We start from the raw sequence: 26831 nt of genomic DNA, 5'->3' as shown, positions 1-26831 counted from the left end.
TGAGCGTGGAGGAGGGGACGGAGTTCCAGCCACGCATGTGCGGTCGGAAATGGCAGACAGGTCGCACAAAAAAAGTTACATTGAACTTTTTTTGTGCGTCGCGTCCGCCAAAACACGACGGATCCATTGCTAATACAAGTCTATGGGTACAAAACGCATCCTGCGAGCAAATTTGCAGGATCCGTTTTTTTTTGCCGGATCTTTTTTTTCCGCCAGATCTATTTTTTCCCACCGTATCCGTTTTTTCCACCTGATCGTTTTTTCCCGCCAGATCCGTTTTTTTCTCATAGAGTTGTATTAGCGCCGGAGTGCGTCTGATGGCCACACGTTTCATCCGTTTTTTGCTAGATCAGTCGCTGTGCATTTCTTCGACGTACCGAAAAACCGTTCCTCTGTATGTGTTTTCTGTCCGGCGGAAACAGCTTTTTTGACGGATCCTGCAAAAACGGATTAAACGTGTGGCCACCAGGTGCAATCTGGCACTAATACAACTCTATGAGAAAAAACAGATCTGGCGGAAAAAAAAAACATCCGGTGGAAAAAAATGGATCCGGCGGAAAAAAACGGATCCGGTTGAAAAAAACGGATCTGGCGGAAAAAAACGATCCGGTGCAAATAAACGGATCCTGCAAATGTGCTCGCAGGATGCGTTTTACCCATAGACTTGTATTAGCGACGGATCGTGACGGATGGCCAGACATCGCCTCCGTCGTGCTATGGATCCGTCGTGTTTTGGCAGACCGTCGGCACGAAAAAACGTTCAATTTAAAACATTTTTGGCCGTCTCGCCCGCCATTTTCTACCGCGCATGTGCGGCAGAAACTCCACCCCCTCCTCCCCGCACTTCAGAATCGGCAGTGGATGCGTTGAAAAACTGCATCCGCTGCCCACGTCGTGCACAAATTTCACAACATGCGTCGGTATGTCGGCCCGACGCATAGCGATGGACCCGTACCGACGCAAGAGTGAAAGAGGCCTTAATGAGCGTTGAATTTAAAAAGAAAAAAAAAGCGGAAAAAAACGGAGTGGGCTCCCGCGCAATTTTCTGCGCCAGAGGGGGAAAGCCGACGGCCGGGGCCAATATCTGTAGCCTGCTATGAATACCAGCCCGCAGCTGTCTGCGTAGCCTTTACTGGCTATTAAAATAGGGGGACCCCCCCAAAAAATGATGTGGGGTCCCCCTATATTTTATAGCCAGAAAGGCTACGCATACAGCTGCGGGTTGATATTCATAGCCTAGAGAGGGACCATGGATATTGGCCCTCCCCCCCCCCCCCCCCCCGGCTACAAATACCAGTCCGCAGCCGCCCCAGAAATGGTGCATCTGTAAGATGCACCAATTCCGGCACTTAGCCCCTCTCTTCCCACTCCCGAGTAGCGGTGGGATATGGGGTAATAAGGGGTTAATGTCACCTTACTATTGTAAGGTGACATTAAGCCGGGTTAATAACGGAGAGGCGTCAATAAGACGCCTATCCATTATTAATCCAATAGTAAGAAAGGGTTAATAAAACACACACACATTTGGAAAAAAGTATTTTAATATTTTTCATTTAACCATACTTACCATACTTCAGCGCCTGCAAAAAAAAGTAAAATAGTAAACCGTATACTACCTTTCTGCCGTAGTCGAATTAATAACGAGTGTCCCACGACGATCTCCCCTATAGAACAGTGACATCTGGTGATGTCACTGCTCTATAGGACCCACAGTGACACACTGACAGGAGACAATGGCTCCTGCAGTGCATCACTGAGGTTACTCTAGTTCACTGGTCTCACTTTATGGCAATTGCTGCGTGGGAAAATGTCTCACCCAGCAATGCCAATAGTGAGACTAGGGACTATTTTCTCACAGGGGCGTAGGAATACCTTGTGAGGAATACATGATGGAAGGATACCTTCCATCATTGTGTTCCTGGAGCCCCTGGAGAGTGGTCGCATCAGCGGATGCTCCTGCTCTCCACGGGAGATCGTCGTGGGACACTCGTTTTAATTGGATTTCCGCGGACAGGGAGTATAGTTTGTTTATTATTTTAATATTTTTTACAGGTGACAATGGCTTCGGGGAACAAAGTGACAAGTGATGGTGAGTATGTACTCTATGTTATATGTACTGTATGTCTGTAGTATGTATGTATGTACTGTATGTCGCATGTCGTTGCATGGTGCATGTCGTCACATGTTGCATGTCGTCGCATGGTGCATGTTGTCGCATGGTGCATGTCGTCGCATGGTGCATGTCGCATGCCATCACATGGTGCATGCAGCATGTCGCATGTTGTCGCATGGTGCATGCAGCATGTCGCATGTCGTCGCATGGTGCATGTCGTCGCATGGTGCATGCCGTCGCATGGCGCATGCCGTCGCATGGTGCATGTCGGCGCATGGTGCATGTCGTCGCATGGTGCATGTCGCATGTCGTCACATTGTACATGCAGCATGTCGCATGTTGTCGCATGGTGCATGTCGTCGCATGGTGCATGTCGTCGCATGGTGCATGTCATCGCATGGTGCATGTCGTCGCATGGTGCATGTCGTCGCTGGTTCATGTCGCATGTTGTCGCATGGTGCATGTAGTTGCATGGTGAATGGCGCATGTCGCCGCATGGTGCATGTCGTCGCATGGTGCATGTCGTCGCTGGTTCATGTCGCATGTTGTCGCATGGTGCATGTAGTCGCATGGTGAATGGCGCATGTCGCCGCATGGTGCATGTCGTCGCATGGTGCATGTCGTCGCATGCCGTCACATGGTGCATGTCATTGCATGGTGCATGTCGTCGCATGGTGCATGTCGTATGGTGCATGTCATCGCATGATGTCACATGGTGTGTGTTGTATGTATGTACTGTGTATGTTTTTTTTTTTTACATTCAACACATTAGCCGGATGATGGGACTACTACTGTCCCATCATTGGCTAATGTGTCACTCACTGTCAGTGTAGCAGGCAGAGCCCGATGGGACTTGTAGTCCCATCGGACGATGCCTGCACACACACACACACACAGCGCCGGCAGGCAGACACCGGCGCCGGCAGGCACACACCGGCGCCGGCGGGCACACACCGGCGCCGGTCCGCAAACACCGTCAGGCAAACACCGGCGCAGGCGGGCAGACCCCCAGCGACAGCAGCACAGCCCCGCCCGCCTGCAGATCCCAGCAGCACTTAGTAAACACAGAGCCCCGCCCGACCCCAGCACAACCCTGCAGGCAGCCCCCAGCACCGCCCACAGGCCAGTCACTCTTGCTGAGTGACTGCTGACTGTGGGGGCTGGTCACGCCTGCTGCTGACGTCACGTCAATTTCTAGAGTCTGGAAATTGACGTGACGTCGGCGGAAATGAGCGGCGGCTGCAGCCTGGGGGTTACGTGACTCGGACTCGGCAGCCAGAATAGCGCCGCTCACAGGCAAAAACGGCAACGGAAGGTAATTGCACAATTCATTAGGGGCCCAGGGGGGGTACATTAGGGGGTTAATTGAAAGTAGTGGACAACCCCTTTAAGGTTGGAAGGGACCTCCTGGGTCATCTCATCCAACCCCCTGCTCAAAGCAGGATTCACTAAATCATCCCAGACAGGTGTCTGTCCAGCTTCTGTTTGAAGACTTCCACTGAAGGAGAACTAGCCACCTCTTGTAGCAGCCTGTTCCACTCATTGATCACTAACTGTCAAAAAGTTTTTTCTAATATCTAATCTGTGTCTCCTCCCATTCAGTTTCTTCCCATTGCTTCTAAGTCTTTCCTTGTGCAAATGAGAGTAAAGATGATCCTTCTACAATGTGACAGCCCTTGACATATTTGTAGACAGCTATTAAGTCTCCTCTCAGTCTTCTTTTTTGCAAGTTAAACATTCCCAAATCCTGTAAATGTTCCTCATAGGACATGGTTTGCAGACCAGTCACTATTCTGGTCGCTGTTCTCTGAACTTGCTTCAGTTTGTTGATATCTTTTTTAAAATGTGGTGCCCAAAACTAAACACAGTATTCCAGATGAGGTCTGACCAATGAGGAGTAGAAGGCAATAATGACTTCGCGTGATTTAGACTGTATGCTTCTGTTAATACATCCCAGAATTGCATTTGCCCTTTTTGCTGCTGCATCACACTGTTGACTCATGTTCAGTTTATGATCTATAAGTATACCCAAGTCTTTTTCATATGTGCTGTTGCTTAGCCCTATTCCTCCCATCCTGTCTATGTTTTTTTTTTATTATTACCCAGATGTAGTACTTTGCATTTTTCCCTGTTAATAATCATTCTGTTAGTTGCTGCCCACTGCTCCAGTTTATTTATATCTTTTTGAATCCTCTCTCTCTTCTCTAGTATTAGCTATCCCTCCTAGCTTTGTGTGATCAGCAAATTTAATCAGTTTACCCTAAATTCCTTCATCTAAATCATTGATAAAGATGTTGAACAATACAGGGCCCAAGACAGAGCCCTGTGGTACCCCACTTGAGGCATTCTTCCAACTAGATGTGCAGCCATTTACGACCACTCGTTGGGTCCTATTACTGTGTAAAGCTAAGTTCGGATTAGCGTTCGGGGGCTCTGTGGAGTGCTGCGTTCATCCTCCGTTAAGCCTCGCCTACTTCCGCATGCGTCCTGCGTACCGATCTTTAACACTGGGTAAGCAGGACATGCAGATGTATGCGGATGCGTTATTTTGTCGTGCCCGCCGACCGCAAGGGAACACAAGTTCCGTTTTGAGCAGACGACGGGCACGTCAAAACGACGCATTTGCATGTCGCATGTCCTGCGTACCCAATGTTAAAGATAAGTACGCAGGACGCATGGAGAATTATGCAGAAGTAGGCGGGGCTTAACGGAGGATGTACGCAGCCCTCAACAAAGCCCCCGAATGCAAATCTGAACCCGACCTAAGCCTCCAACGTGACAGTAAGCTGAAATGAATAGCTGGGTGGTGAGTTGTAGGCTGTTGGGGAGGAGACTTTTTTTTCTAAGATGTATTCTTAGTGTCAGCCTCCAGGTGGCAGCATGTAACCTATGGTTCTTCTGTCCCCCAATAAATGCGTCATAAAAATATTATTTTTTTTTTTTTTTAAATATGATGACAGGACTACAGATAAAACTATTGACAAAATTGTTGGTAGAACAGAAAGAACTTCAACAGAAATGAAAATAGCCTTCCTGACTAAATACAATAAAAAAAAAAAGTTAATTAAAAAAAGCCTCCTCCAACTCGATTCTGGGGCACTGATAAAGTTCCCATGGCAGTTGGGGCATGCTTTATTAATTCATTCATTAATGTCATGAAATGTGAGATCATAAAAGAAATTTCAACATTTAAAGATATGAATATATATACACTGCTCAAAAAAATAAAGGGAAAACTAAAATCAACATCCTAGATATCACTGAATAAAATATTCCAGTTGTAAATCTTTATTCATTACATAATGGAATGTGTTGAGAATAAAACACAAAAATTATCAAAATAAATCAGAACTAATATCCCCCGGAGGTCTGGAGTTGGAATGATGCTCAAAATCAAAGTGGAAAATGAAGTTACAGGCTGATCCAACTTTAGTGGAAATGCCTCAAGACAAGGAAATGATGCTCAGTAGTGTGTGTGGCCTCCACGTGCCTGTATGACCTCCATACAATTCCTGGGCATGCTCCTGATGAGGCGGCAGATGGTCTCCTGAGGGATCTCCTCCCAGACCTGGACTAAAGCATCCGCCAACTCCTGGACAGTCTGTGGTGCAATGTGACGTTGGTGGATAGTGCGAGACATGAGGTCTCAGATGTGTTCAAACGGATTAAAATCTGGGGAACGGGCGGGCTAGTCCATAGCTTCTATGCCTTCATCTTGCAGGAACTGCTGACACACTCCAGCCACATGAGGTCTGGCATTGTCCTGCATTAGGAGGAACCCAGAGCAACCGCACCAGCATATGGTCTCACAAGGGGTCTGAGGATCTCATCTCGGTACCTAATGGCAGTCAGGCTACCTCTGGTGAGCACATGAAGGACTGTGTGGCCATCCAAAGAAATGCCACCCCACACCATTACTGACCTACTGCCAAACCGGTCATGCTGAAGGATGTTGCAGGCAGCAGATCGCTCTCCATGGCATCTCCATACTCTGTCACATGTGCCCAGTGGGAACCTGCTTTCATCTGTGAAGAGCACAGGGCGTCAGTGGTGAATTTGCCAATCCTGGTGTTCTGTGGCAAATGCCAAGTGTCCTGCACGGTGTTAGGCTGTGAGCACAACCCCCATCTGTGGACGTCGGGCACTCAGACCATCATCATGGAGTCGGTTTTTAACCGTTTGTCCAGACACATGCACATCTGTGGCCTGCTGGAGGTCATTTTGCAGGGCTCTGGCAATGCTCCTCCTGTTCAACTTTCTTGCCACAGCTCGCATTGATGTGCCATCCTGGATGAGCTGCACTACCTGAGCCACTTGTGTGGGTTGTAGAGTCTGTCTCATGCTACTACGAGTGTAAAAGCACAACCAATATTCAAAAGTGACCAAAACATCAGCCAGAGAGCATTGGTACTGAGATGTGGTCTGTGGTCCCCACCTGCAGAACCACTTATTTATTGTGTCTTGATAATTGCCAAAAATTTCCATCTGTTGTCTATTCCATTTGCAGAACAGAATGTGAAATTGACTGTCAAACAGTGTTGCTTTCTAAGTGGACGGTTTGATTTCACAGAAGTTTGATTTACTTGGAGTTATATACTGTTGTTTAAGTATTCCCTTTATTTTTTGAGCAGTGTATATTACATATTGGAGTATTCTTGTAAATGGGGCTGCTATAATAGCCCCAGTTACAGAGAAAATTCAGCATTCTGCCTGAACTGCAGAGCTGATCTAAGTCTATTAGGACCAAGCAGCTCCTGCTCACTCCTAACATTCAGTGATCACACTACAACTGGGTCCACAGGAGAAAGTGCTGTTAGCTCTTCCTATACTGCATACACAGCACTTCTTCAGTGCTGTGTAAACAGCGATCAGGAAGGCAGAAATGGTAATAAACCATCTCTGCCTTCTCTATGATATGGTTGTGTCTGACAACCAATTCCCCACTTCCACAGCTTCACGATCTTGTGTAGCTGCTATATTATGCAACGACATTTTACAACATCACTACAGAACAATATGCAGACCGCCCTAGCGGTTTAAGTCAATGGGCGGTCTGGAAGTAATTATGAATTCGCTGGGGATATACATTAATTGAGCTATCCTACATTTTCCTCAATATAATCCAATACAAAGAGTTGAGAACATACATATCTAACACAACATCATCTGTGCCTCCATACACATCAGAATGTCAACTGATCCTGCTAAAATTGTTGGTTTTGGCTGACCTTAATCTAATGTGTATGGGTACTTTAGTCGAAGAGTTGTTCACAAAGTAAAGCAATATTTACAAGTAGATGCTAATTCCAATTCGACAATATAAGAGCAGACAACAAAGCTTGAAATATAAAACACTGCTCAGTGTACTGTAAATACTATAAAACCTCAGTGTACTGTAAATATGTTCCAGTCCTAAACATTTTTTTAAAAAGTACTTTTTGCACAGTTTTGACAAAATGACTGCTAATTAACTTATAATATGACAAATTCACATTTGGTGTTATGTAGACATGTTACTGTTGGAAAGAATAGAAATACTTCTTTAAAAATGTGTAGATCGTTGTAGGACATTTATATTTCGTCTTACCCTTCGTTTAAGTGCAATATTCAATTTTCCACCATTGGTAAGTAAACGCAGAGGCGTGCTTGGGGCATCTTCACAACTTTCCGATGCATCAGCTTCAATGCGTAGTGTCTGCCAGGTTACTTGCTTAAATGTGAGAACCTCAACACAAAGCAACAATCAGAAACAACATACCATAAATGCTCATGTTACATCTATATTCTCAAGTGCTTACCTCTCCTCTTTGTGGATGGGTAAGGCGGGTGAATCGTAAATCACTCTGCTGCCATGTTGGACTAACACTGTAACCTTGTAGCTGCCAGAGCTGTAGTGAAGCATGAAATGTTTGTGATTCGATCTTGATAATCACACAGCCAACCTCTAGAAGCATCCCTTCTACCACTTTCTCTGCAAAACCATATTCACTATTATAGAGGAAGGAAAACAGTATCTGAGATCACGGCACTCACCTTAACAAACTGAAATATCACTGTGGCTAAACAATGTAAAATATCTGACCTTTGACCAGCTGCAAGTGCTATAGGAGATGGTCCATTTGGTGGTCGAGGATCTTCACATGTTTTCATCTCAATTTCAACTTTATCGAACATCTACAGAAGTATACTAATTCAGATACAAATATTCCCCTACAGCTGGGTGCTTAGAGTACAGCAACAATAAGAACATGAAACATTTGCAGGCTAACTTACCAAACAAATTGGATGTGTTTTCAGCTTAGTCCATTGTATCTAGCAGACATAATGTGACATTGTTACATCATCTAGATAGACGGCAGATATGATTGCATAAATTCAGTTGTGCCGCAGAAGCTAAATGAGTTACTATTATTTATTATTATAGCACCATATTTCCATGACGCTTTGCATGTGAAAAAGGGTATAATACCGTAATAACTAACAAGTACAATAATCTTGAACATAACAAGTCACCCACTAGCACCAGAGGAGAGAGGACCCTGCTCGCGAGGGCTCACAATCTGCAATAGTTGTCCAATTTGGACAGATTATGCTCCCTAACAGGATTTTTTAAACAAAAATAAAGAGCCACTGAGTATGGCAGAATGGAGACCTCTCATATAATCGGTCCTTCTATTACATGGATGACCATTTTTAGCTAAAATTCGAAACTTAGTTTCACTTGCAAGAAATCACCACAGAAAAATACAAGGCTGGCAGCAGCCTAATTGGCCAAACTTAGCAATTTGCAAGATTTAGGACCTAATAGGAATTATATGATCAATTTGAGATGAGTAATTAAAACTATCCCTAAAACAAAAAATTTAAAACGTTCTGTACAAACCACTTCTAACTTTTCCCAAGTGTTTTCAAGATGAAAAGCTAAATTTGGGCAACAACTGTAGCTTTACTGTATAATTGACAGCTCAGGCTAAGTGCACATTACATTTGTGCTCTAGTTGCTGTTTAAGCATATCACTTAAAAGAAAAAGAAAAATGTTTTCTCACAACAGCACAGACTCTAAATGTGACAGATGCATCTGCATGGGATCTGGCATTAGCCCCTAGGACAGAAGGCACAAATGCAATACTGACATTTCGTCTCCATGCAGTCCTGCGATGAAGGATCACACAGGTTAAGTAGTCCAACAGTGAAGAAAAAGTACAGATTCACAGATTTTAAAGATAATGAAGATTATTACTGTTATCTTTTTACTTTAAAGGGGTTGTCCACTACTAGGACAAACCCTTCTCTATCTGAATGTTTGCCCATTAAAATAAAAAATAAAAATACCTATACTCACTTCCGGTGCCAGAGCAAGACCAGCTGTTTGGCACTTGCGTTCCTGGGGCTCATGTGACTACGTTTCGAGAAAATGCTGCCTTTCTCAAGCATGTTTGAGAAAGCGGGTTAATAAGCAGGTTAATAGTGTTCTTAGCTACCTAGTGCCAGCACCAGAGCCCCGCTGCCAGGAGCAAATTAACTTTATCCACCCGAGAGCCTCAGGCTTTCAGACACAGAGGTGTGACATCAGTGATCGCACAGTGCACAGTGAGTGGCGGCAGTAACTACACCCCCAGCAGTGACTAACAGCTTGTGCTAATGCTGAGCGGACGTTATGAACTGGGTGGTGACTGAATATGTGGCGGCCAAGGCTGAGGCTGCCAGGAGCAATAAAGTTAATTTCCTCCCAGCAGTGGGGCTATCATCAGTGCATGTGATGTGCAATTTCAGGACACGTTTAACCTGCAGATTAACCCCATATCTACAGGTTAGCAGCATTTTTTTTACATAACACACTCTTTAATTTAATTCAAACGTCTGCTTTTCTTGTTACTCCATGAAATATCCAATGTCTGACTTACCCGAATAGCAGCACGATTACAGTAGACACGTGTGATTGCAAGCCATGTGGGCAAATCAAGCATATTCTGTAATGCCTCTTCATCTAGCTGCAAATCTGTCAATTGCCCCTCACCACGCAGGGTACTCAAATTTATTTGCTCTGGTGACAAGTTCTTGGTAAACCTTCAAAAGGAAAGGAAACACAAACTTATTATCCTAGAATCTATGTAACAAGATTTAAAATAAAACTTGCAAGTGATGTTCCTAGCAAAATCTGAGTTCTGGTGCATAGAGCTTTTGTTTTTAAATACGGCTTATTTATTTGGTGTACAATTAAAGGGAACCAGTCAGGTCCCCTATACACTCTATGTATTGCTATGCGGCTGCAAGCTCCGCTCCGGAGTGCCGGCACCAGAGCTTGGTTTTAACCTGCGAGACTCGGCCGTATCTCGCTGTGTGTGATCCCAGCCTTACAGAAAGAATACCAGCTGCCTGCTTCTTCCCTTAATAGTTCTTGCATAATTTGGAGGTGTGCTTTGGGTCATTGTCCTGTTGTAGGATGAAATTGGCTCCAATCAAGTGCTGTCCTCAGGGTATGGCATGGCATTGCAAAATGGAGTGATAGCCTTCCTTATTCAAGATCCCTTATTTCCTTGTACAAATCTCCCACTTTACCAGCACCAAAGGATTAGATACACATCTCAGCACAGCATCACACAGGGTAGGATTAGATACACGGCTCAGCAGACAGTATCACACAGGGTAGGATTAGATACACGGCTCAGCAGACAGTATCACACAGGGTAGGATTAGATACACATCTCAGCACAGCATCACACAGGGTAGGATTAGATACACATCTCAGCACAGCATCACACAGGGTAGGATTAGATACACGGCTCAGCAGACAGTATCACACAGGGTAGGATTTGATACACGGCTCAGCAGACAGTATCACACAGGGTAGGATTAGATACACGGCTCAGCAGACAGTATCACACAGGGTAGGATTAGATACACGGCTCAGCAGACAGTATCACACAGGGTAGGATTAGATACATGGCTCAGCAGACAACATCACACAGGAGAAGATTAGATACACAGCTCACAGACGCACTGTGTGCTCCAGAAAGATGGCACCGACCTCCTCCCTCTGCAGTGATGTGAACGGCCCAGGGGGCGTGGCCAGATCACCGCAGGGAGCAGCTCAATGTAAAGTATAGGGTCGGATGCCGACCGTAGATCTCTATGCCCAGGGCTGCCGTATTTGCAGTATAAGTGTCGTGCAGCTACACTTACACTCCTGCAAAGCACAATGGCGGTGCCCAGTTGCTGAAAAAATAATTAATAAAAAAAGTAAATGTAAATTTGTATTAAAAATAATTGTTTATATAAACAATTATTTTTAATACAAAAAATAAAATGCGGCACCTTCCCTTTAACTCTTTATTTTTATTTTGTATCTCAATCAAGAAAAAAAAATCATTATTTAATAAAGTAATGTCTAGTACAAGAATTTTGCTTCATTAAATATAGCGATGATATGGTTCCATTATAAGGAGAACATGTTTCAATTCTGAGTAAATACCACAATTCTTTCATTCATTCAATACAACAATTCTCTCATTCATTTATACTCATATTTTTGTTCATGGCTATACATTTTTACATACCGTATATACTCGAGTATAAGCTGACCCCCCTAATTTTGCCACAAAAAACTGGGAAAACTTAATGACTTGAGTATAAGCCTAGGGTGGGAAATGCAGCAGCTACCAGTAAATGTCAAAAACAAAAATAGATACCAATAAAATTAAAATTAATTGAGACATCAGTAGGTTAAGTGTTTTTGAATATTGATATTTAATCAAGAGCCCCATATAATGCTCCATAAAGTTTATTATGGGCCCCATAAGATGCTCCATATTAAAATACGCCCCATATAATCCTGCATAAAGTTTAATCATGGCCCCATAAGATGCTCCATAGACACATTTGCCCCATATAGTGCTGCACAAACGTTGATTATGGCCCCATAAGATGCTCCAAACAGACACTTGCCCCATACAATCCTCCACAAACGTTAATTATGGCCCCATAAGATGCACCATAAAGATATTTGTCCCATACAGTGCTGCACAAACGTTCATTATGGCCCCATAAGATACTCCATATAGATACTTGCCCCATATAATGCAGCACAAACATTAATTATGGCCCCATAAGATACGCCATATAGACACTTGCCCCATATAAAGCTGCACAAACGTTAATTATGGCCCCATAAGATGCTATATACAGAAACCTGCCCCATACAGTGCTGCACAAAAGTTAATTATGACCCCATAAGATGCTTCATATAGACACTTGCCCCATACAGTGCTGCACAAACGTTAATTATGGCCCCATAAGATGCTCCATACAGACACTTGCCCCATTTGCTGTTGCTGCGATAAAAGAAAAAAAAAATCACATACTCACCTCTCGTCGCACAGGCCCCCAGCACTTGCTATATTCACCTTTCCTCGTTCCGATGCCGCTTCGTCTTCAGCGTCTTCTGCACTGACATTCAGGCAGAGGGCGCACACTAACAACGTCACCGCGCCCTCTGACCTGAGCGTCACTGCAGAAGACACTGAAGACGGAGCTGCACCGGAATGAGGAAAGGTGACTATCGCGCAGCGCTCCCCGACCCCATTATACTCACCTGTTCCTGGCGCGGTCCCTGCAGATCCCTGGCGCCGCAGTTTCTTCCTGTATTGAGCGGTCACCGTTACCGCTCATTACAGTAATGAATATGTGGCTCCACCCCTATGGGAGGTGGAGTCGCATATTCATTACTGTAATGAGCGGTACCATGTGACCGCTCATCACAGGAAGAAGCTGCGGCGCCAGGGAACCAGGGAAATGGGCTGAAAATCTCGGCTTATACTCGAGTATAAACGGTATTGCTGGTCTAATAAATATTCTATTAATAAAGTTTGAGTAATAAAGATGCAAATTGTCTCTTCAGAAAGGAAGTAGCAATCCTAGCAGTCAATGTCGACCCTTTAACGAGCCTTTTCACATGACTTAGGATAATCGCCAAACCAGATCTCAATTAGCATACACTTTGTTTCGGGGTACTGCCCCTCGTCTGTGCAAAGTGGAGATCTGGTTTGGCTGATTGAGAGGTGTCTGACCGGGATCCAAGAAGTATCGTTCCTCCTTGCGGAGAGTGACATGTTAAGCAAGTCGAGGTGAGGAGACTTAAAGCCGCAATGCTCCTCTGGGAAATATGTAAATTGTCTATTCAGAGAGGAAGAGGACTAGAACTCTAGTGCCACATATTGGAAGTAGCAATCCTAACAGTCAATGTCGACCCTTTAACGAGCCTTGTCACATGACTTAGGATGAGAGTCAAACCAGATCTCACTTTTTAGAGACACTGTGTTTCGGGGCACTGCCACTCATCAGAGTAAAGTGGAGATCTAAAGATGGAAACACTTGCTACATAAAAAAAAAAAACACACTGACATCTATGGGTTGAAAAGGTAATTACACCTATAACATAAAAATGTTCTATCACATGAAGAATAAGGTTAACAATGTATTATCATGCATTATTATTTTATTATTACAAATGTGAATTCCATATTGATATTCTGATAATTATTCTATGAATATTATTGATTGCTATGGTACGCTATGATATTATAGATCAGGGAAATTACCAGATTTGGCATAGAACTAGGGAATGAAGACTTCAATCAAGATACTGAAATTATGTTAATAAAGACTTTTCATATATTTAAATTCAAGAGATTCTCAAAAGTTGCAAGAAGAAAAGCCACTATCCAGAAGTCCCAGAAGGTAACAATGATATATGATTTCTGAGTAATAATAGACTTTGTCAATTATAATTAATTTCACCATTGACAACCACGATTGTAGTATTCACCACTGACAACCACGACTGAAGTATCCATCACTGACAACCATGACTGCAGCATCCATCACTGACAACCATGACTGCAGTATCTAAACTGACAACCACGACTGCAGAGGACGATGATCCTAAGCTGCTAAAATGAACTGTGTAATAATGTTTTTATCAAGTTCCAGTGGTTTCCTATCACCTATAAAGCTTTGATGAAAGCTGAACAATAAAGTAATTGTCAGGAAGCTACAACTCTGACATGTGATCTGTGCATTAGGGCTAAGGACAGGTTATGGTGCTATGTTTAGCAAGGAAGGGTCATTTTAACCCTTGCTTTGCTAACCAAAGACGTCACACCTGTTCCAAGACCAGAGCGGATAACATGGAGGATTCCAGAAATATCCAAAGTGAGCAAAGGAAGTCCAGGTTTTTATCCCCTTTACCCCCAAGGGTGGTTTGCACGTCAAAGACCAGGTCAATTTTTACAATTCTGACCACTGTCCATTTATGAGGTTATAACTCTGGAACGCTTCAACGGATCCTGGTGATTCTGACAATGTTTTCTCGTGACATATTGTACTTCATGATAGTGGTAAAATTTATTTGATATTACCTGTGTTTATTTGTAAAAAAAATAGGAAATTTGGCGAAAAATTTTGAAAATTTCGCAATTTTCCAACTTTTAATTTTTATGCAATTAAATCACAGAGATATGTCACACAAAATACTTAATAAGTAACATTTCCCACATGTCTACTTTACATCAGCACAATTTTGGAACCAAATTTTTTTTTGTTAGGCAGTAATAAGGGTTAAAAGGGACCACATCTCATTTGAAGTCATTTTGAGGGGTCTATAATATGATAGAAAATACCCAAGTGTGACACATTCTAAAAACTATATGGGGTATTTGCGCAAAATCCACCTATATGAAGCCATAAATAGTTAAAATACTAGGTGATAACAGAAACAAGGTTCCACATACAAGACTGTAAATTATCAGGATGTGATTACCTTAATATCAAAAGAAAGGAGATCTGCGTCCAGTGCTGACATACGGGAAGGTCCTTCACTCATGTGCTGTAAAGCCAGTATCTGGAACCTTCTCTGAATCTCTGTTTCGGTAATATCTATAACTAGATTGTGGCCCGATTCTAACGCATCGGGTATTCTAGAATATGCATGTCCCCGTAGTATATGGACAATGATGATTCCAGAATTCGCGGCAGACTGTGCCCGTGGCTGATTGGTCGAGACAACCTTTATGACATCATTGTCGCCATGGCAACCATTATGACATCATCGTCGCTGTGCCCGTTGCTGATTGGTTGAGGCCGCCAGGGCCAGACGCGGGATGTCTACGTCCTTTATGACATCATCGTCGCTGTGACCGTCGCTGCCTCGACCAATCAGAGACGCAGGATTTCCAGGACAGACAGACAGACGGAAAAACGCAAGCGCCGGCGCAGTCTGGCCCCCACAGAGTGACGCTCCCAGGAGATCGCGGTATGCGTAAGCACTGAATGCATACCACGATCTCCACCGCAGAGTCAGGGACCGCCAGGATGGTAAGTATATTCACCTTTCCCCGTTCCAGCACTGCGTGCGGCTCCGTCTCCCGGCTCCTCAGCTGTGACAGTTCAGAGGGCGCGATGACACCCTTAATGCGCGCCGGCGCCGCCCTCTGACTTACCAGTCACAGGCAGAGGAGCCGGAGTGTGTCTTCAAGAAAATGGCGCCAGAAAGCGCGGACTGCGCAGGCGCCGATTCCTGCTGCCGGAATCGGCGCCTGCGCAGTCCGCGCTTTCCGGCGCCATTTTCTTGAAGACACACCTGCAGTGGAGCCGGATGATAGGCGAGTATGGTATTTTTTTTTTTTTATATGGCAGCAGCATACGGGGGCATACACACTGGAGCGTCTTATGGGGGGCATATAATACAATGGTGGCGCAGGATGGGAGCAGCACATGACAGAACGGGGGCAGGATGGCAGCAGCACATGACAGAACGGGCGCAGGATGGCAGCAGCACATGACAGAACGGGCGCAGGATGGCAGCAGCACATGACAGAACGGGCGCAGGATGGCAGCAGCACATGACAGAACGGGCGCAGGATGGGAGCAGCACATGACAGAACAAGGGAGCAGGATGGGAGCAGCACATGACAGAACGGGCGCAGGATGGCAGCAGCACATGACAGAACGGGCGCAGGATGGCAGCAGCACATGACAGAACGGGCGCAGGATGGCAGCAGCACATGACAGAACGGGCGCAGGATGGGAGCAGCACATGACAGAACAGGGGAGCAGGATGGGAGCAGCACATGACAGAACGGGCGCAGGATGGCAGCAGCACATGACAGAACGGGCGCAGGATGGGAGCAGCACATGACAGAACGGGCGCAGGATGGCAGCAGCACATGACAGAACGGGCGCAGGATGGGAGCAGCACATGACAGAACAGGGGAGCAGGATGGGAGCAGCACATGACAGAACGGGGGCTCAGGATGGGAGCAGCACATGACAGAACGGGGGCGCAGGATGGGAGCAGCACATGACAGAACGGGGCGCAGGATCGGAGCAGCACATGACAGGATGGGAGCAGCAAATGACAGAATGGAGGCGCAGGATGGAGCAGCACATGACAGGATGGGGACGCAGGATGGAGCAGCACATGACAGAATGGGGGCACAGGATGGAGCAGCACATGACAGGATGGGGACGCAGGATGGAGCAGCACATGACAGGATGGAGCAGCACATACCAGGATGGAGACCATATGCCAATATAAATGCTCGCCACCCGGGCGTAGAACGGGTTCAATAGCGAGTCCAATATAATGCAGAGATATTATGTTGCAAATAGTAGTATAGGAGACGCTGTCCCGGCCGATGACTAGCGTGCTCCTTGAGGGCTCAGTAACTGCCGTGCACAGGCAGTGGCGGCCGCGTATGGAAAGCTAAAGCCGGCAAGGTACAGGACGTTGCGTGACAGCACAGTCACGTGATGAATACACGTGACCAGCTCAGGACGTGCTATCCGTAGCTCCGTAGCTTTGCAGGAACAGAGATTCAGAGAAGGTTCCAGATACTGGCTTTACAGCACATGAGTGAAGGACCTTCCCGTATGTCAGCACTGGACGCAGATCTCCTTTCTTTTGATATTAAGGTAATCACATCCTGATAATTTACAGTCTTGTATGTGGAACCTTGTTTATGTTATCACCTAGTATTTTAACCCCTTAGTGACAGAGCCAATTTGGTACTTAATGACCGAGCCAATTTTTGCAATTATGACCACTGTCACTTTATGAGGTTATAACTCTGGAACGCTTCAACGGATCCCGCTGATTCTGAGATTGTTTTTTCGTGACATATTGTACTTCATGTTAGTGGTAACATTTCTTCGATATTACTTGCGATTATTTATGAAAAAAACGGAAATATGGCGAAAATTTTTAAAATTTTGCAATTTTCAAACTTTGTATTGTTATGCCCTTAAATCAGAGAGATATGTCACGAAAAATAGTTAATAAATAACATTTCCCACATGTCTACTTTACATCAGCACAATTTTGGAAACAAAATTTTTTTTTTTTTTGTTAGGGAGTTATAAGGGTTAAAAGTTGACCAGCAATTTCTCATTTTTACAACACCATTTTTTTTAGGGACCACATCACATTTGAAGTCATTTTAAGGGGTCTATATGATAGAAAATACCCGTGTGACACCATTCTAAAAACTACACCCCTCAAGGTTCTCAAAACCACATTCTAGAAGTTTATTAACCCTTTACGTGCTTCATAGGAACTGAAACAATGTGGAAGGAAAAAATGAACATTTAACTTTTTTTTGCAAACATCTTAATTCAGAACCATTTTTTTTATTTTCACAAGTGTAAAAACAGAAATGTAACCATCAATTTTGTTATGCAATTGCTCCTGAATACGCCAATACCCCATATGTGGGGGTAAACCACTTTTTGGGCGCACCGCAGAACTTAGAAGTGAAGGAGCGCCGTTTGACTTTTTCAATGCAGAATTGGCTGGAATTGAGATCGGACGCCATGTCACGTTTAGAGAGCCCCTGATGTGCCTAAACAGTGGAAACTCCCCACAAGTGACACCATTTTGGAAACTAGACCCCTTAAGGAACATATCTAGATGTGTGGTGACAACCTTGAATGCCCAAGTGCTTCACAGAAGTTTATAATGCAGAGCCGTGAAAATAAAAAATATTTTTTTTTCCACAAAAAAGATTTTTTAGCCCCCAAGTTTTTATTTTCACAAGGGTAACAAGAGAAATTGGACCCCAAAAGTTGTTGTCCAATTTGTCCTGAGTATGCTGGTACCCCATATGTGGGGGTAAACCACTGTTTGGGCGCACGGCAAAGCTCGGAAGGGAAGGAGCGCCTTTTTGGAATGCAGACTTTGATAGAATGGTCTGTGGGCATTATGTTGCGATTGCAGAGCCCCTGATGTACCTAAACTGTAGTAACCCCCCACAAGTGACCCCATTTTGGAAACTAGACCCCCCAAGGAACTTATCTAGATGTGTGGTGAGAACTTTGAATGCCCAAGTGCTTCACAGAAGTTTAGAATGCAGAGTCGTGAAAATAAAAAATATTTTTTTTTTCCACAAAAAAGATATTGTAGCCCCCAAGTTTTTATTTTCACAAGGGTAACAGGAGAAATTGGACTGCAATAGTTGTTGTCCAATTTATCCCGAGTACACTGATGCGCCATATGTGGGGGTAAACCACTGTTTGGGCGCACGGCAAAGCTCGGAAGGGAAGGAGCGCCTTTTTGGAATGCAGACTTTGATAGAATGGTCTGTGGGCATTATGTTGCGATTGCAGAGCCCCTGATGTACCTAAACTGTAGTAACCCCCCACAAGTGACACCATTTTGGAAACTAGACCCCTTAAGGAACATATCTAGATGTGTGGTGAGCACTTTGAACCCCCATGTGCTTCACAGAAGTTTATAATGTCGAGCCGTGAAAAAAAAAAAATCGCATTTATTCTACAAAAATGATCTTTTTGCCCACAAATTTTTATTTGCACAAGGGTAACAGGAGAAATTAGACCACAAAAGTTGTTGTGCAATTTCTCCTGAGTACGCTGATACCCAATATGTGGGGGTAAACCACTGTTAGGGCGCACCGCAGAGCTTGGAAGAGAAGGAGTGCCGTTTTACTTTTTCAATGTAGAATTGGCTGGAATTGAGATCGGACGCCATGTCGCGTTTGGAGAGCCCCTGATGTGCCTAAACAGTGGAAACCCACCACAAGTGACACCATTTTGGAAACTAGACCCCTTAAGGAACTTATCTAGATGTGTGGCGAGCACTTTAAACCCCCATGTGCTTCACAGAAGTTTATAACGTAGAGCCGTGAAAAAAAAAATTGCATTTTTTTCTAAAAAAATGATCTTTTTGCCCACAAATTTTTATTTTCACAAGGGTAACAGGAGAAATTAGACCACTAAAGTTGTTGTGCAATTTCTCCTGAGTACGCTGATACCCAATATGTGGGGGTAAACCACTGTTAGGGCGCACCGCAGAGCTTGGAAGAGAAGGAGTGCCGTTTTACTTTTTCAATGTAGAATTGGCTGGAATTGAGATCGGACGCCATGTCGCGTTTGGAGAGCCCCTGATGTGCCTAAACAGTAGAAATCCCCCACAAGTGACCCCATTTTGGAAACTAGACCCCCCATGGAACTTATCTAGATGTGTGGTGAGAACCTTGAATGCCCAAGTGCTTCACAGAAGTTTATAATGCAGAGCCGTGAAAATAAAAACTATTTTTTTTCCACAAAAAAGATTTTTTAGCCCCCAAGTTTTTATTTTCACAAGGGTAACAAGAGAAATTGGACCCCAAAAGTTGTTGTCCAATTTGTCCTGAGTATGCTGTTACCCCATATGTGGGGGTAAACCACTGTTTGGGCGCACGGCAAAGCTCGGAAGGGAAGGACGCCTTTTTGGAATGCAGACTTTGATAGAATGGTCTGTGGGCATTATGCTGCGATTGCAGAGCCCCTGATGTACCTAAACTGTAGTAACCCCCCACAAGTGACCCCATTTTGGAAACTAGACCCCCCAAGGAACTTATCTAGATGTGTGGTGAGAACTTTGAATGCCCAAGTGCTTCACAGAAGTTTAGAATGCAGAGTCGTGAAAATAAAAAATATTTTTTTTTCCACAAAAAAGATATTGTAGCCCCCAAGTTTTTATTTTCACAAGGGTAACAGGAGAAATTGGACTGCAATAGTTGTTGTCCAATTTATCCCGAGTACACTGATGCGCCATATGTGGGGGTAAACCACTGTTTGGGCGCACGGCAAAGCTCGGAAGGGAAGGAGCGCCTTTTTGGAATGCAGACTTTGATAGAATGGTCTGTGGGCATTATGTTGCGATTGCAGAGCCCCTGATGTACCTAAACTGTAGTAACCCCCCACAAGTGACCCCATTTTGGAAACTAGACCCCCCAAGGAACTTATCTAGATGTGTGGTGAGAACTTTGAATGCCCAAGTGCTTCACAGAAGTTTAGAATGCAGAGTCGTGAAAATAAAAAATATTTTTTTTTCACAAAAAAGATATTGTAGCCCCCAAGTTTTTATTTTCACAAGGGTAACAAGAGAAATTGGACCCCAGAAGTTGTTGTCCAATTTATCCCGAGTACGCTGATGCCCCATATGTGGGGGTAACCCACTGTTTGGGCGCACGGCAGAGCTCAGAAGGGAGGGAGCACCATTTGACTTTTTGAGCGCAAAATTGGCTGTCGTGTTTGGAGACCCCCTGGTGTACCTAAACAGTGGAAACCCCCCAATTCTAGCTCCAACCCTAACCCCAACACACCCCTAACCCTAATCCCAACCTGATCCATAATCCTAATCACTAACCCTAACCATAATCACAACCCTTACCCCAAAACAACCCTAATGTCAACCCTAACCATAACCCTAATCAAAACCCTAAATCCAACACACCCCTAATCCTAATCTCAACCCTAACCTCAAACCTAACCCTAATCCCAATACTCCCCTAATCACAACCCTAACCTTAACCCTAATCCCAAACCTAACCCTAATCCCAAGCGTAACCCTAATGCCAACCCTAACCCTAATACCAACCCTAATCCAAACCCTAACCCTAATCCCAGCTCTAACCCTAACTTTAGCCCCAACCCTAGCCCTAACTTTAGCCCCAACCCTAACCCTAGCCCTAAGGCTACTTTCACACTTGCGTCGTTTGGCATTCCGTCGCAATCCGTCGTTTTGGACAAGAAACGGATCCTGCAAATGTGCCCGCAGGATGCGTTTTTTGTCCATAGACTTGTATTGCCGACGGATCGTGACGGATGGCCATACGTCGCGTCCGTCGTGCACTGGATCAGTTGTGTTTTGGCGGACTGTCGGCACAAAAAAACGTTCAATGAAACGTTTTTTTGTACGTCGCATCTACCATTTCTGACCGTGCATGCGTGGCCGTAACTCCGCCCCCTCCTCCCCAGGACACAGATTGGGCAGCGGATGCGTTGAAAAACTACAGCTGCTGCCCACGTTGTGCACAATTTTCACAACGTGCGTCGGTATGTCGGGCCAACGCATTGCGACGGCCCCGTACCGACGTAAGTGTGAAAGAAGCCTAACCCTAAATTTAGCCCCAACCCTAACCCTAAATTTAGCCCCAACCCTAGCCCTAACCCTAGCCCTAGCCCTAACCCTACCCCTAACCTAACCCTACCCCTACCGCTACCCCTAACCCTAACCCTACCCCTAACCCTACCCCTACACCTAACCCTACCCCTAACCCTAATTTTAGCCCCAACTGCTGTTCTCCTGCCGGCCGGCAGATGGAGACAGATGGCGGGCGCACTGGGCATGCGTCTGCCATGTTCTTCTGCCGGCAGCCAGGAGCAGCAAGAGGATCCAGGGACACAGGTGAGTATTGTAGGGTCCCCGAATCCCCCTATTTCTCTATCCTCTGATGTGCGATCACATCAGAGGACAGAGAATTACACTTTACTTTTTTTTTTTTTTTTTGCGGTCGCCGGTAAACAGTTAATTACCGGCGATCGCAAAACAGGGGTCGGTAAAACCGACCCCGATCATGCTCTTTGGGGTCTCGGCTACCCCCGGCAGCCGAGACCCCAAAGATTCTCCCGGTGCCGGCCGGCGGGCGCACTGCGCATGCGCCCGCCATTTTGAAGATGGCGGCGCCCACCGGGAGACACGAGGAGCATCGGGGGAGCTAGGTGAGTATTGGGGGGCCACCTGGGACCCCTTTTCTCTGTCCTCCGATGTGCGATCACATCGGAGGACAGAGAAATTAAAAAGAGACCGCTTTTTTTTTTTTGCGATCGCCGGCAAATGCAGGGTGGGTTAAAAAAAACCCCGAATCATGTTCTCTGGGGTCTCGGCTACCCCCGGCAGCCGAGACCCCGGAGAAAATCGGCCTCTGGGGGGCGCTATGTACTTTTTCCACAGCGCCGTTAATTAACGGCGCTGTGGTTTAAGTACCTTTAGCGGCCGCCGTTAAAAGGTGTATCGGCGGTCGCTAAGGGGTTAACTATTTATGGCTTCATATAGGTGGATTTAGCGCAAATACCCCATATAGCTTTCTCTAATTAACCACTTTTGGGACGATTGGGAGTGGTTTCGTCCATATATTTGCTGCTTATTCACCTGAAGCAATTAAGCAGCGCCATCTGGTTTATTTTTAGATATATTCATTCTAAAAACTGCACCCCTCAAGGTGCTCAAAACCACATTCAAGAAGTTTATTAACCCTTCAGGTGTTTCACAGGAATTTTTGGAATGTTTAAAAAAAAATGAACATTTAACTTTTTTTCACAAAAAATTTACTTCAGCTCCAATTTGTTTTATTTTACCAAGGGTAACAGGAGAAAATGGACCCCAAAAGTTGTTGTACAATTTGTCCTGAGTACGCCGATACCCTATATGTGGGGGTAAACTACTGTTTGGGCGCATGACAGAGCTCGGAAGCGAAGGAGCGCCATTTGACTTTTCAATGCAAAATTGACTGGAATCGAGATGGGACGCCATGTTGCATTTGGAGAGCCCCTGATGTGCCTAAACATTGAAACCCCCCACAAGTGACACCATTTTGGAAAGTAGACCCCCTAAGGCAGGGGTCCTCAACTCCAGTCCTCAAGGCCCACCAACAGGTCATGTTTTCAGGATTTCCTTTGCATTGCACAGGTGATGCAATTATTACCTGGGCAAGACTAAGGAAATCCTGAAAACATGACATGTTGGTGGGCCTTGAGGACTGGAGTTGGGGACCCCTGCCTTAAGGAACTTATCTAGATGTGTGGTGAGCACTTTGGCCCACCAAGGGCTTCACAGAAGTTTATAATGCAGAGCCGTAAAAATAAAACATTTTTTTCCCACAAAAATTATTTTTTAGGCCTGTTTTGTATTTTCCCGAGGGTAACAGGAGAAATTGGACCCCAAAAGTTGTTGTCCAATTTGTCCTGAGTGCGCTGATACCCCATATGTGGGGGAGAACCACCGTTTGAGAGCATGGCAGAGCTCGAAAGGGAAGGAGCATCATTTGGAATGCAGACTTAGATGGAACGGTCTGCAGGCGTCACATTGCATTTGCAGAGCCCCTAATGTACCTAAACAGTAGAAACCCCCACAAGTGACCCCATATTGGAAACTAGACCCCCAAGGAACTTATCTAGATGTGTTGTGAGAACTTTGAACCCCCAAGTGTTTCACTACAGTTTATAACGTAGAGCCGTGAAAATAAAAAATCCTTTTTTTTTCCACAAAAATAATTTTTTAGCCCCCAGTTTTGTATGTTCCCAAGGGTAACAGGAAAAATTGGACCCCAAAAGTTGTTGTCCTATTTGTCCTGAGTACGCTGATACCCCATATGTTGGGGTAAACCCCTGTTTGGGCACACGGGAGAGCTCGGAAGGGAAGGAGCACTGTTTTACTTTTTCAACGCAGAATTGGCTGGAATTGAGATCGGACGCCATGTCGCGTTTGGAGAGCCCCTGATGTGCCTAAACAGTGGAAACCCCCCAATTATAACAAACCCTAATCCAAACACACCCCTAACCCTAATCCCAACAGTAACCCTAACTACACCTCTAACCCTGACACACCCAACCCTAATCCCAACCCTATTCCCAACCGTAAATGTAATCTAAACCCTAACCGTAACTTTAGCCCCAACCCCAACCCTAACTTTAGCCCCAACCCTAACTGTAGCCTTAACCCTAGCCCCAAACCTAACCCCAAACCTAGCCCTAACCCTAATGGGAAAATGGAAATAAATGCATTTTTTTAATTTTTCCCTAACTAAGGGGGTGATGAAGGGGGGTTTGATTTACTTTTATAGCGGGTTTTTTAGCGGATTTTTATGATTGGCAGCCGTCACACACTGAAAGATGCTTTTTATTGCGAAAGAATATTTTGAGAGCTATAATTTTTCCATATTTGAGTCCACAGAGTCATGTGAGGTCTTGTTTTTTGCGGGATGAGTTGTCATTTTTATTGGTAACATTTTCGGGCACGTGACTTTTTTTGATCGCTTTTTTATTCCGATTTTTGTGAGGCAGAATGATCAAAAACCAGCTATTCATGAATTTCTTTTGGGGGAGGTGTTTATACTGTTCCGCGTTTGGTAAAATTGATAAAGCAGTTTTATTCTTCGGGTCAGTACGATTACAGCGATACCTCATTTATATAATTTTTTTTATGTTTTGGCGCTTTTATACGTTAAAAACTATTTTATAGAAAAAATAATTATTTTTGCATCGCTTTATTCTGAGGACTATAACTTTATTTTTTTGCTGATGATGCTGTATGGCGGCCCGATTTTTGCGGGACAAGATGACGTTTTCAGCGATACCATGGTTATTTATATCTGTCTTTTTGATCGCGTGTTATTCCACTTTTTCTTCGGCAGTATGATAATAAAGTGTTGTTTTTTGCCTCATTTTTTTTTTACGGTGTTTACTGAAGGGGTTAACTAGTGGGACAGTTTTATAGGTTGGGTTGTTCGAACGCGGCGATACTAAATATGTGTACTTTTATTGTTTGTGTTTTTTTAGTTAGATAAAGAAATGTATTTATGGGAACAATATTTTTTTTTTCATTATTTAGGAATTTTTTTTTTTTTTTTTTTTACACATGTGGAAAATTTTTTTTACTTTTTTAATTTGTCCCGGGGGGGAGGGGGGACATCTTGGATCCGGGGCCTGCAGCGAGGAAGGAGGTAGGAGACCCTCGAAGCAACGCGATCACATCGCGTTGTTGCGGGGGTCTCAGGGAAGCCCGCATGGAGCCCCCTACCTGCGCAATGCTTCCCTATACCGCCGGCACACCGCGATCATGTTTGATCGCGGTGTGCCGGGGCTTAATTTGCCGGGGGTGGTCCGTGACCATTCTTGGCACATAGTGCCGGATGTCAGCTGCGATAGGCAGCTGACACCCGGCCGCGATCGGCCGTGCTCCCCTCGTGAGCGCGGCCGATCGCGTATGACGTACTATCCCTTCGGTGGTCATACGGGCCCAACCCCACCTCGAAGGGATAGTATGTCATATGTCAGAAAGGGGTTAAATGAGGAGGGAAAAATACCATAAGTGAGAGAAAGGTTGAATATTTTTGTTAAGTGAGAGGTGACAGCCGGGAAAAGAGACTGGAGGAGATGTGACTGAATGGGGTCACTGGTGCAAGTGGTTGGGCGAGAAAATGCAATGAGCCTGATTACTTCTTCTTCTGTAACTGGTTCAAAGTCAGAGAGTGAACTAGATGCAGTGGGGGAGGGAGGACAGTGCATGCTATGAAGAGATTGGGAGATGATTTCCTGTCGAATGTGGTCAATTTTTTCTTTGAAGTAATTGGCCAGATCGTCAGCGCGGAGATGCGTGGTTGGGGCCTGCATTCTTGGGTTGAGTAGGCACTGGAAAGTGTCAAAGAGACGTTTAGGGTTATTGGACAGGGAGGTGATGAGGGTGTTGAAATAGGTGTGTTTGGAGAGGTGAAGGGCAGAGTTGTATGTTTTTAGCATGAACTTATAATGAATGAAATCTTCTGGTAGATTAGATTTTCTCGACAGACGTTCGGCGCACCTGGAGCACCGCTGCAGGAAATGTGTTTGCAGCGTGTGCCATGGTTGTCGCCGTCTGTGCTGAGTTGTTCTATGTATAGGAGGTGCAGCTTTATCCAGGGCACTTTGCAGGGTTTCATTGTAATGCTTCAGAGCAGAATCAGGACATGAGATGGAGGAGATTGGGGCCAATGAGGACTGCAAGTTCTTCCTAAGTTTCTGGGTGTTAATGGCCTGTATGTTTCTATAAATGTGGAAAGTGGAGGTGACCTGAGCGGGATGGCAGTTCTTGATAGAGAATGAAAGAAGGTTGTGGTCAGGGAGCGAGAGAGCGGAGTTTGTGAAATCATCCACTGAGCAAAGCCGGGAGAAGACCAAGTCGAGGGAGTTTCCATCTTCATGCGTTGTAGAGTTAGTATGCTGCGAGAGGCCGAAAGAGGAGGTTAGAGATAAAAGGTGAGAAGCAGATAGGGAGAGGGGAGAAGCAATGGGGATGTTGAAATCACCCATTATGAGGGTGGGGATGTCACAAGAGAGAAAGTGTGGAAGCCAGGTGGCAAAGTGATCCAGGAACTGATGAGGGGCCAGGAGGACGATACACCTCCGCCACTTCCATGGAGAAGGGGATGTAGAGTCTGTCAGCATTGACCTCAAAGGAAGGGAAGACAAGTGAGGGTACTTGGGGGTAACTTGAAAGGTACATTTGGGTGAAAGGAGCAGACCAACGCCTCCACCTGCTCTGTTGTCCGATCTTGGGGTATGAGAAAAGTGTAGTCCACCATATGAAAGAGCAGCAGCAGAGGTGGTGTCTGACTGCTGGATCCA

At 45.0% G+C, this 26831-nt stretch overlaps 1 protein-coding gene across 3 annotated transcripts in view; it reads right to left on the bottom strand.

Moving 5' to 3' along the window:
• BLTP3A (bridge-like lipid transfer protein family member 3A) overlaps positions 1–26831 on the bottom strand; it is a 1189163-nt gene that overhangs the window by 1109286 nt on the left and 53046 nt on the right. For 2 of the 3 annotated variants that reach the window (XM_069756570.1, XM_069756572.1), the window contains exons 2-6: positions 10019–10181; positions 8387–8425; positions 8196–8287; positions 7912–8101; positions 7701–7838 (exon numbers count right to left, since the gene is read on the bottom strand). In XM_069756570.1, coding sequence (XP_069612671.1) covers positions 7701–7838; positions 7912–8101; positions 8196–8287; positions 8387–8425; positions 10019–10181 — 622 coding nt within the window. Of the gene's footprint in view, positions 1–7700; positions 7839–7911; positions 8102–8195; positions 8301–8386; positions 8426–10018; positions 10182–26831 lie in introns of those variants that run through there. The other variant, XM_069756571.1, reaches the window with a different exon arrangement.

The sequence above is a fragment of the Ranitomeya imitator genome, chromosome 3 (assembly GCF_032444005.1).
Source record: "Ranitomeya imitator isolate aRanImi1 chromosome 3, aRanImi1.pri, whole genome shotgun sequence".
In the NCBI taxonomy this organism is placed as follows: Eukaryota; Metazoa; Chordata; class Amphibia; order Anura; family Dendrobatidae; genus Ranitomeya; species Ranitomeya imitator.
The sequence above is the reverse complement of the archived record's forward strand: the minus strand, read 5'-3'. Positions and strand labels throughout refer to the sequence as shown.